We start from the raw sequence: 10,567 nt of genomic DNA, 5'->3' as shown, positions 1-10,567 counted from the left end.
ACTTTTTAAACTTTCAATCCGTAGTTCAACAAAGCGACTAACACTAGCTTAACGTTAGCTTAACCTTAGCTTACTAACGTTAGCTAGCTAACACGCTCGGCTTAGCATCAAAAGTTAAAGCCAGAATTGGATTTTAAAAATCACTACCAACTTGAAAACATGTACGAGTCCAAACCAGCCTTTAATCATTTTACACAACTTTTAAAAAGATCTTCAATGATCTCAGTTTTTATGAGTAAAACATCTTTCCAGCCGGTTCTCCTGTTTTAAGAGATGTAGCTTGGAAGACGGCCAACACCATCAATCATCCGACCGACTCAACGGATCTCAGGCGGAATAACTGCCTGAGACTTATTAGAAAAAGATTTCTGCAAACAGCTCATGCGAGTTTTGGAAAATGATCAAAACTCTCAGTTTCATAATGAAACAAATCAAACGTGTGTGAAACTTTTAATCATCATTTGATTTGTTCTCGCGATATATATTTACTCAACTGTTCACTGTACTGCTACCTCAATAAGTGCCGGCTCACCGTCTGCTTTAGTTCTTCTGGCTCCACTCGGGCCAGAACAAACACAGAAGACCAGTATTCATGTCCCATACGGCTTATTTTAATGGTTGGCATTTTGCTAAACCTAAGAAAATCTTTTAGTTTTAATTTAAATTGGAAGTTTTAAAGTTTCTGTGACGACGACCAAGTGGGAGTAAGAGGAACATCCATCAAACAAGCTTGAGGGCCAAATGGTTTTTGCATAGAATGAAATGATGTTTCTCTTATGAAATCAGTAAAGTACATTTAAGTACCACTGTCATTAAATGAGATACAAGAAGTTGCATGGTATAAAAGCATTTTTCTATACTACACAATTTATTGGTGATTTATTTAATACCAACTGAGTCAATTACAGTTTTAATCACTCACTTAATATCCCCTTTAAGTGTTCTTCATACCTTCACAGACGCGGCCAAGTCTTCGGGCCCGTGTGTGCTTGATATAAAGTTAAGATTTAAATGGTCCCACTTTAAGTCAACGAGCCGGCATCGAGCTCCCTTCGGGGGAACTCACATGCTCACCACCAGCAAAGGTCTTGAGATTCACTTTGCATCGAGCGCTGAGCTGTCTGGCTCCTTAACAGAGGCGACGGAGCGGACCCTCGAACAGGGCCGGTGTCGGAAGAGAGCAATTCCCCTCTGCGCCGGAACTGGGGCAGACATTTTGGTTGGTGCTCTGAGCGAAGCCAAATCAAGACCCACATAAGATCCCTGATTGAAAGAGAAAATATAGACCGACCGGGTGCCAGAGGGAGAATGTGGGGCAAACATGCGTGATGCTAATCAAGCCGACAATTACAAGGCAGAGTGCTTCCGAGGGACCTCCCGCGGCGAGCGTAGAGTGCCGTGTTACTTCCCCCCCCCCCCCCGCTCCCCTCCCCGCGCGGTCGTGTTGTGGCGTTGGCCATGCGAACACTCACCGCCGATGCCGGGATCTCCCCACGTCATTCGTTTTTTTTTTTTTTTCTCTCACTCTTCTGTCAAAACACGGCCTCATTACTCCTCAGCCAATGTCGACCCCGGCCGTTACCTGTCAGCGCCTTTTTGCCGAGGCCTGGCTTTGTGCGCTCGGAGCGGTTAAACGCTAATGGACAATCGCTCTTCCCTTTGTGCTCGACGTGCCGGTCCGATGTGCCATTTGGACCGGCGGAGGAACGGAGGGGCCAATTTGCAAACGCTGACTTCCAGAGCGTCCAGTGTGGAAAGACATTCATCAAAAGCTCCGCGCCCTTTTTTCATGTCTCCTTGTCAAATTATCTGTACAGCGCTGTCAGCGGCGCCGCGGAGCTGATCACACTTTATTTCCAAGGCCCGCTCGAGTGGGTCGCATGACTGCTGTAAAGTATGGCCGGGCAATTAGAGTCCACTTCCTTTTGTCTCCGGGATGTGAAATTAGCAGCGTGTGATGAAGAGCGAGTCCAGAAGTGAAAGTGTGAATCGGCCCGGGACCCGTCGTGGAAGTCACTCCTGAATCCACCTGTGGTCGCGAGGGGAGCGTGTCGGCGTCGTGTGGTTCCAAACGTTGCGATAACGGAAACCCACCCTGGTGTCACGTGGTCAATGTTGTGGAACGATAAGCCGGGTTTCGTCTACAAATGAAACGCGGTTTGGGTCCGAAATAATATCTTGGTTTGTGTTCAAAATGGGAACCACACAATGGAACGTAAACAACAAGAACAAGAGAAGAAAAAAAGACCTTTCGAATATTACTCCCTTGGGTGTCACATCTCGCGCTGGTTGGAAATACCTGCGACGTGTGGGGTTCATGACCTACTGGAGAGTCTAAAATCCTTTCTACGTCTGCAGTGTTTTATTTACTGATGTGTTGGTCGTGCAGAATGTTGTTTCACAGAAGTACAAAACATCAACCCCCCTCATCGTGGGCTACATAATAAACGCTAGAAAAGAGTAAATCCAGTAGAAAGATAAATGGTGGAGCTGATGTTTGCTCCTTTTGTTCTCCCCTAATGTATTCATCATCCATATGATTGATCATTGTCGTCACTGCTGTCGTCAAGATTGTCGCCATCATCATCGTCCCCCTCACTGTCGGCCGTCATCACTGATAAAATGCAAAACTATTGTCTTTTTCTGAGCTTTTCACCACACCTCGTTAGCATGAATGAAGCCGGCCCATCCGTCACCGAGGTGTGGAACTTCCTTTGTGTGACAACAGGTGCTTGTTAAAGGAGATTGTAGACATCTGTCTTTTTTTTAGAAATAGGATACATCTTTGTACACAACCTGCTTGAGAAAAAAAAAACTGTATAGACCCAAACTGTATATATACAATGCTTTTCCAATCCAAACATTGTTTAGACTTATTTAATAAAGCTTCCACAAAACTTTTAGAACATGTCCGATGCCGGAAAGCCCAACACATGAACCCCTGCTTTTATTCCCCTGGTGTTAACATCACGTAGCTTCCACAAGGAGCTGAAAACAAGATAAAGCTGAATATATTTCGTATTTTCAGACTGTGGGGAATTGGAAATAAAAAAGTTTTCACCACCTGTAAAGCTACCGAAGGGGAGACTGTTGGAATATGAATATGTTAAGCTGCGAAACAGCGATAAAGGTTCTGGTTCCAGCCAATCACGTGCTCTTTGCCTCTCGACTCAACAGGTCCTGCATCTCATTTGTTACGGGCCAGCAAAAATGTGTTCGTTTCGGGACAATATGTAATTATTTTTACATTTATCGGTGTGATGACGTTGATGTAGTTAAACGTTGCAGAGTGGCTTTTCGTGGGGCTTCGTGGAGCCCCTCTGCTATAAAAATTACGCAGACCTCGGTCAAACGGCATTCACCTCGATCACACGGCCCTCCAGCCGGCGTGGACAACACATCCTGGCAGGAGTTCTAGTCTGGACACCAGATGGATGAGCTTTGACACGCTGGGCAATAACTGACTGAATGAGGACAGCGGAGATGAGGCAATGACAGCAAAGTATTTGAAAGTCAATTTGATATGGTTTCCATTTGGTAGTCACATTACCTGTCCCCGGTGTTTTAATGTGGTCGTTTTCACCATCTGGCACAACCAGATTTACCTGATCCAAAAACATTTTTGAATACGATTTAACCTCGATTAAAATGAGGATTAATATGCTGGACCTCATTAATAATCGGATTAAGAAGTAACTGAAAAGTTGATTTATTTAAAGATTAAATGAATAGGATAAAGTTTATATTTAAGTAAGAATAAACTGTTAATTGATAGATGTTAATGATTTTGATTCACTAACAATCTCTTAATTAATAATAATAAAGCCAAAACGCGAGATCACAGTCATTAAAAAGTTATGAGAGTTTCCCATTTCCCACATCCCTCTGTGCACTTATAATTCTAGTAAACCGGAGCGGGCAGGTTTTCATATTTCCCTGAACACACACACACACACACACACACACACACACACACACACACACACACACACAGCTATACACCACACAGAGGAGTGACTGAGTGGATCCAGCTTGTGTGCGCACTGATGCGTAAATGTGCACCAACAGCAGCGCCTGGCCTCTTAGACAACTTCTACACTGTTATCTTGCTGCCACACCCCCCCCCCTCCCCCTCCCCCCCTACACACAAACACACATCCCAAAACCAACCAAGAGTTATCAAGTGAAGCCTTGACACGTTTGACCAAAGCAGGGGGGTGAGGGAGGGGTGATGCAGATTGATATTTAACTAAGGTACCTGAGTCGGTGACGTATATATATATATATATATATATATCTCTTCCTCTCTCTCAAGAGAGAGAGAGAGAGAGGGAGAGAGAGAGAGGAAGCGAGAGAGAGAGAGAGAGAGAGCGAGAGCGAGAGAGAGAGAGAGAGGGGGCGGGCCGGAGAGGAGGGAGAGGTCTTGCCTCTTGTCTCGCTGAGGCTCTTTGATTCAGTGGCACTGGCTGAGACGTCCCCGTTACCGGCCACCGTTCACCAGGTAAGTACTGCTCATCTTCTCTCTCTCTCTCTTTGGGAAAAACATCTTTCTTAATACAGAAGTTAAAGCTTCGCTTCCTCGAGTCGGATAAAAAAAAGTAAAATGAAGGCAAAACACATATCTCCCGCGCGGCATTCTGTCATTCATTTGCAATTAAGTTTTCTCTGTTTTGGAGATAAATGACTCGTTGTTAAGTCCGATGTAAAATGATTTTGGACAAACGTGGAGTCGTTTTACTTCTTGGTGCTGAAGTGCGTCAAACATGCAAATGGGAACTTGGGCGCTGTCCGTGGTGCTGAAAGTGTTCGCAGGTCTAAAAATCAGTTTTTCCCCCCAATTATTGATTTATCAAACGTGCTTATAATAAGGTCCCTCGTGGATACTTGTCCTGACACATTACCGACTAAACCCCCCCGCCTCTCTTCACTACAGCGTAACAGCTTCGACCGTGCGCATGGTGAAGATCTCCCTGGAGAACATCGCGTCTTCATTTCGTCTCCGCGGACGAAATTAAAGAAGACATTTTGACCCAAAGCAGAACTTTTATACGAAAGCACGATTCACGCTGGACGATAGCACCGTCGGAAGATGCTTTGCGTGTCCGATGAGCGCAACACCAGCCAGTCAAAGTCCGTCACTGAGAGCCTGGCACGCAAAAAGCAGTAGCCCACCTGCGATGAAGAAACCCTCAAGAAGCACCACGCGGTAAGAAGAGTGACGCTGAGAGGGAAAGACCGGACGGAAGAGAGTGGCGGCCAAAGAACAAACACCAGCGCGTCCTCAAATGATGGGGATAAAGCACCTTCTGCTTCTTTTGATTTACTTAGACCCGCTGAATGTCCTGTGCGCCGCCGCCAACCCCAACAAAAAGACCAAAGCCCCGCAGAGGAGGAACCCAAAGGTGAAGGAGGTCAACGGCAGCACCACCGCCGTCCCGCCGGCCGCGGTCTTCCCCGGGAAGATCACCCAGGTCCAGGCTCCCAGGGTCCAGCACGACACCTGCCTGGGCTACTACGACGTGAGCGGGCAGTACGACAAGGAGTTCAGCTGCAACAACACCGACCACCGCTTCTGCTGCGGCAGCTGCTTCCTGCGCTTCTGCTGCGCGGACCGGGGGAAGCGGCTGGAGCAGAAGACCTGCACCAACTACAACACCCCGGACTGGATCAGAACCCAGCCGCCGTCACCGGCGCCGACGGGCGACACGTACGACCCGGAACTGGACCAGACCAACACCACGGTGTACATCACCTGCGGGGTCGTGGCGCTCGTCATCACCATTGGGATTTCCGTTAAAGTTGCCTACGACAAAGCCACCAAGCCCCCTCAGGAAATGAACGTGCACAGGTAGGTCTGTCCACGTATCCTTCCATCGATGATGAAAAGGTTAAAAAAAAAGGCGAAACTGAACGTATATGGCACAGAGACTTCTGTACTGCTGAGCCTTGAGGGGACGGTTCACCCCACGTGAGAGCAGTTTAGATAGAACAGTTTGTGGATTATCATGATTGGCTGAGAAAAAGCCCACATGGTACAAGTCGAGTTGCAAGGTAGATTTTTTGGCCGATATCTCCAAAACTGAAAAATTCAACAATGAATTGATTTAAAAAAAAAGAGACTTAGGAGAGATTTTGGGGTGAACTGGGCCTTTAAGTGGAGAACCGTATTGCTGAATGTTGAATTCATCATCAGTCTTCTGAAAGTCAGACTGGTGTATAAAACCACTGTCCCGTATCAATGAATGTATTTACTGGTCGGCCCTTTTTTCTGAGTCTGTAAAACCACGACGACAGACGACGCGACTCCACTGACTCACAGCGGCCTCCTTAACTGGCAGCCTCCATATATCAGGTTCAAACAAGCCGATGACCTTTAACTCCGTGCCATTACACTCCTCCCCAGAGCTCCCCTTTCAAAAGAAATGTCAAGATTGCATACCTCTCCATGGAACATATGGGGGAGTGGGTGGTGTTCGCTGTCCATTCAACCCCAGAGGAGTCAAAGCAAATGCCACTGAAAGGCATCGTCATCCGGGTGGGAGTGGTCTCCTCTACAGTGACTATATTCTTAAAACCCATCCTACGGCATGAATACATACATGCATTGATTAGCACGTGATGCTAACGGCGCCTTGTTGGTTTTGGTTTGAGTCTCTCAACACATTTACACAAAATCTCTTTTGTTGCCCCCCACAACCACTGAAATGACCAAATTAAGGGTAGATTTGGACTAGTGTTCTGAGTTTTGTAAAGTTTAGTTATATTAGTTCATTATTTTCTTGCTGACGTTAGATATTTTTGATTTTTTGATAATCAAAGTTTTTTTTTAGGACTTTTGACGATGACATAAGCAAACAACCGCATATTGGATTCATGAGGAGAGCGCGGTTAAATTCTAAATGGTGCGTAGAAGTGTGTGACGTCATCATTTCCCCACTGAGCCCCGCCCACTTTAAATCAGTAAAAAAAATGTTAAGGTGAAATTATTTGACTTTTAATTGGTTAACGTTTTTCAAAAAATATTTTGATAGGTGATTTGTGGTCAAATACCACCAATCTAATTGTCCCCCTCCCAAATAGGAAGACTCTATGATCTTTCTTTATCGTAGGCTGAACATCGTTCTGTTATTAGACTGCTCACCAATCAAAAAAAGCAATTTACAGAGCTCGGTACTTCTTACATCTTATGGATCAGATGATTAATCAACAACAAAAATAATCATTTGTTGATGCTCAACATCTGGTGTAGAGTTAAGGTTATTTGATTTGTGTGGGAAAGGATCCTAAACTGGTTTTCCTTCCACTTCTCAAAGACATTCCGCTGTCTCAATGGCGTACGAGGCATTAAGAACACCCAGGCAGGTGATGCATGCTGGGAGGTTCCCCAGCGCCACCAACTCTGGTGTCGAAAATCTATTTAAAAAGTACAAATGGGTTTTTAATTGGGGTTGGATCCTGACTAAATGGCATGTTTGCCACCTACTGATTTAGAAAAAAAAAAGTCAGTCATTGCTCTTATCCCGGAGTCCCCTGCCATTAGGCAGAGGCCAAGCTGGACCGAGCAGAGGAGAGGACGTATTGCATCGACTAAGCATTATGAAGATAATCAACCATTGTTATCCACCTATGGCAGGAAGCCGTGTGTCACCTGCCGCTTTGCAAATGTCAGCGTTCTGAGAAGCAGTGAAAGTTCTTTTTGATAAAAATAAAAGAATTGAGCCCTGACTACAACGACACAAAGGAGCTCTGTTATAGATTAAATTTAAGCTCCAGTGATTGTTCTAAGTGTCTCTCTCAAAAGGTTGGCACAGTCAGCTTTTTGATATCCAGATGGACTCATGAGACTTTCCAATACAGTATTTCATTGGAAACCACAGAACAGAACAACGCAGCTCATGATGCAGCACTTTCTCCATCTCTGCTCGGGGGGAAAGGAAGAGACGGCGTCGAAGTTCGCGTCTCCTCGCCGCGCTTCTATCCTCGCCGCGGGGCGTCCTTTCAAGTGGATCTGCTTAATGCCACCACTCCAGTGAGAGCAGGAGCCATCAGAGGGGAGAGAGAAAGGTCGATCGGATGAGGAGGCTCGATGGTGTTTCTTATTTTTTTTTTTTTCTTTTCATGATTTATTTATTCCCACTGACCGCTCGGCACACGGTGCGGGCGAAACGATGTCTGCCGGAATAGACCACGTAGGCCGCCGGCAGACATTCTCGCCGACAGCCGTGACCAAACAGAAGTAGTGGAACATGGGATTAACTGTATATTTGGCACGGGTCTGCTGCAGAAAAGCCCGGTGCTTCTCTAATGCAATTCTGTCTTTTACCTCGGAAGCTGTGAGCTGAATGCTGAGCTGTTGGCAGACCTTTGCTGTATGGTCTGTGACCTTCAACCAAACGCAGTAAATGCAGAGTGAGAGCTAAGGCCAGTGGTCTGAACAGGCTGTATTGATCTGAAGGCTGAAGCGAGAGGCAAGGCAACGTGTGCTGGCTGTAGGCGGTGAAAAATAAGAAAGACCCATGAACAGAGTTTAAGGAAAGACGACTGAACGGGAAAACAAGGCAGCAGGTGACTGAAGGTTTGATGCAAAAGGGACATTAAGCTCAAAGCTCCTACGAGAAGCCGCCCCTTAGAACTGATTGTCGGACAATTTTGGCTTATCGGAGAAATAATAGGATCAGCAAAACTGATGGATGATGAATTGTAACAGTTTGCATATTGATGGCAAAGATAGGTTCCAGACCATCAACATGGTTGACAGAGTATAGTTTGCACGCGAGAGGACGATAAAAGGAGACGGATCACTCCGTCGGCCTTATCTCAAAATGACGCTTTTTAGCATTCGGTGCAATGTACAAATCACACGGAACCAACCAAACCCACAATGAGTCCATTTCCAAATCCACCGCCCTCAGACCCGATCGCATAGATTCCTACAGGAGATCTAAATCTTTATAATCTCATAAAGATCTAATCTTTGTTTTCTTTCCTAAAATAGCTGAGTCATTTCTTAGCCACATATGCTGCAGTAAACTGTTTACTGGCACTTTATTTTAACACCGTCATGTTCATGTATCGCATAGGACACAACTAGATTAGTTAAAAAGGGCTCGTTCTTGGCCCAGTTTTGTTTTCAGCTTCACCGCCTCGGGAAAAGTGGTTTTAGGATATGAAAGTGTGTAAAAAAAATAGCGTGTTATATTGTTTTTAAACTCTCAAATATTGACCCCAAAAATGCAATAAGGATCAGGCTGTGTTCAGATGATCTGACTGTCACAGCATCGCCGACAAATGCTTTTCATCTGATTTGAACTCAATCAAAAGTTACTTTTACTCCTTTGGTTTTGCTTCCTTGGTGAAAATGTGTGTGTCTTTCTCATTAAAAAAGTCTGGCCTGTTGTGCAAACTACTGTGTGGCTCCTGCTGCACATGACATAGCACCCAACTAGGACAATGCAAAATCAGGTCGCCTCCGTCTGCGAAAGAGAAACGGCTAAAGTGTCCTGGAAGGGAAATGCTATTAATACGCTTTGTATCTCCCAAAGTCACTGACTGGTGGAAAAGTAGAATTCCTGGTTGCTCTCGGGTCGACATTGACACAGTTAAATCCGGCACCTACCATCTCACAACCCCCCCGCCTCCAAAGGCTGGAAATGGTGTTGGTGAGACATGGCTTTTGTTTAGTGACTTCAAAGGAGAGCCTCCTGACTTCTGACTCCTCGTAACTGGGCCTTGAGCCCGAGTCCGGCAGAGCACAATAAGACTTGTCCGTACCACTAATGAAAATCTAACCCCCTTATGACTGTGGGCGTAATTAGGATTTCCTTTAGGCCTTGCCCCCGTGCCTCAATGATTCGGATTGGAGCTGTAGCTAAATAAATTAGGAAGACCTTCAGGGGGATTACTAGGAGAAAAGGGGAGAAAAAAAAAAGAAAAGTGTTGTAATTGCTCTTTTTTTTCATCTGTGTGATTTCTCTCCAGAGCCCTGGCAGACATTCTGAGGCAACAAGGACCGGTTCCAATATCTCAGTATGAACATGAAAACGTTGCAGCGATTGATGGGTCGGCCAAAGACGAGACGCCGGTCAGAACCTCGAAGAATCATTACACGCCGGTTCACTCCAAGCCGCCAAACCACGGTAGGCCACAGAGCGCTCACTGCAAGTCCATTAAAAAAAAGAAAAGAAAACGACTTTATGTTATTATGGGGGTAGAGCTTAAGTATCGTAAAGAAAGACCGCTTCGCTTCCCTTAATCGGCTAACAACGCTCTTTGATTGACATCCACCGAAATAGACGACGGACCTCGAATCTGAAGCTTTTCCCCTCAATCTTTCTAGTGCGGAGACACATAAGGAAATATATAGAGAATTAAATGCAAGGCTTCCCATAAGCCTCCTCAGCATCAGATGCAAATTATCATCTTCTGCGAGCGAGGCGAGACCGACCCTCCTGCTTTCATCCGGTCCGTCTCCGGATGCCTAAGTGCCCTAGTACGGTGTCCCAGATTCAACAGTGTTGTGTTTCACTCTGGTGTCACCATGCCTCCACACCCCCCCCCCCCCCCCCCC

The 10,567-nt window shown here is 45.8% G+C and overlaps 1 protein-coding gene across 5 annotated transcripts in view; it reads left to right on the top strand.

Moving 5' to 3' along the window:
- Positions 1–4,396: 4,396 nt before the first annotated feature.
- Positions 4,397–10,567, top strand: part of LOC119220006 (protein shisa-6) — a 45,737-nt gene continuing 39,566 nt past the window's right edge. For all 5 annotated transcript variants that reach the window (XM_037475556.2, XM_037475553.2, XM_037475555.2 and 2 more), the window contains exons 1-3: positions 4,397–4,501; positions 4,934–5,848; positions 9,979–10,136. In XM_037475556.2, coding sequence (XP_037331453.2) covers positions 5,286–5,848; positions 9,979–10,136 — 721 coding nt within the window. In that variant the 5' untranslated portion in view covers positions 4,397–4,501; positions 4,934–5,285. The remainder of the gene's footprint in view (positions 4,502–4,933; positions 5,849–9,978; positions 10,137–10,567) is intronic.

Source organism: Pungitius pungitius, chromosome 12 (genome assembly GCF_949316345.1).
Source record: "Pungitius pungitius chromosome 12, fPunPun2.1, whole genome shotgun sequence".
In the NCBI taxonomy this organism is placed as follows: Eukaryota; Metazoa; Chordata; class Actinopteri; order Perciformes; family Gasterosteidae; genus Pungitius; species Pungitius pungitius.
This window is presented reverse-complemented; position numbering and strand designations above follow the sequence as displayed.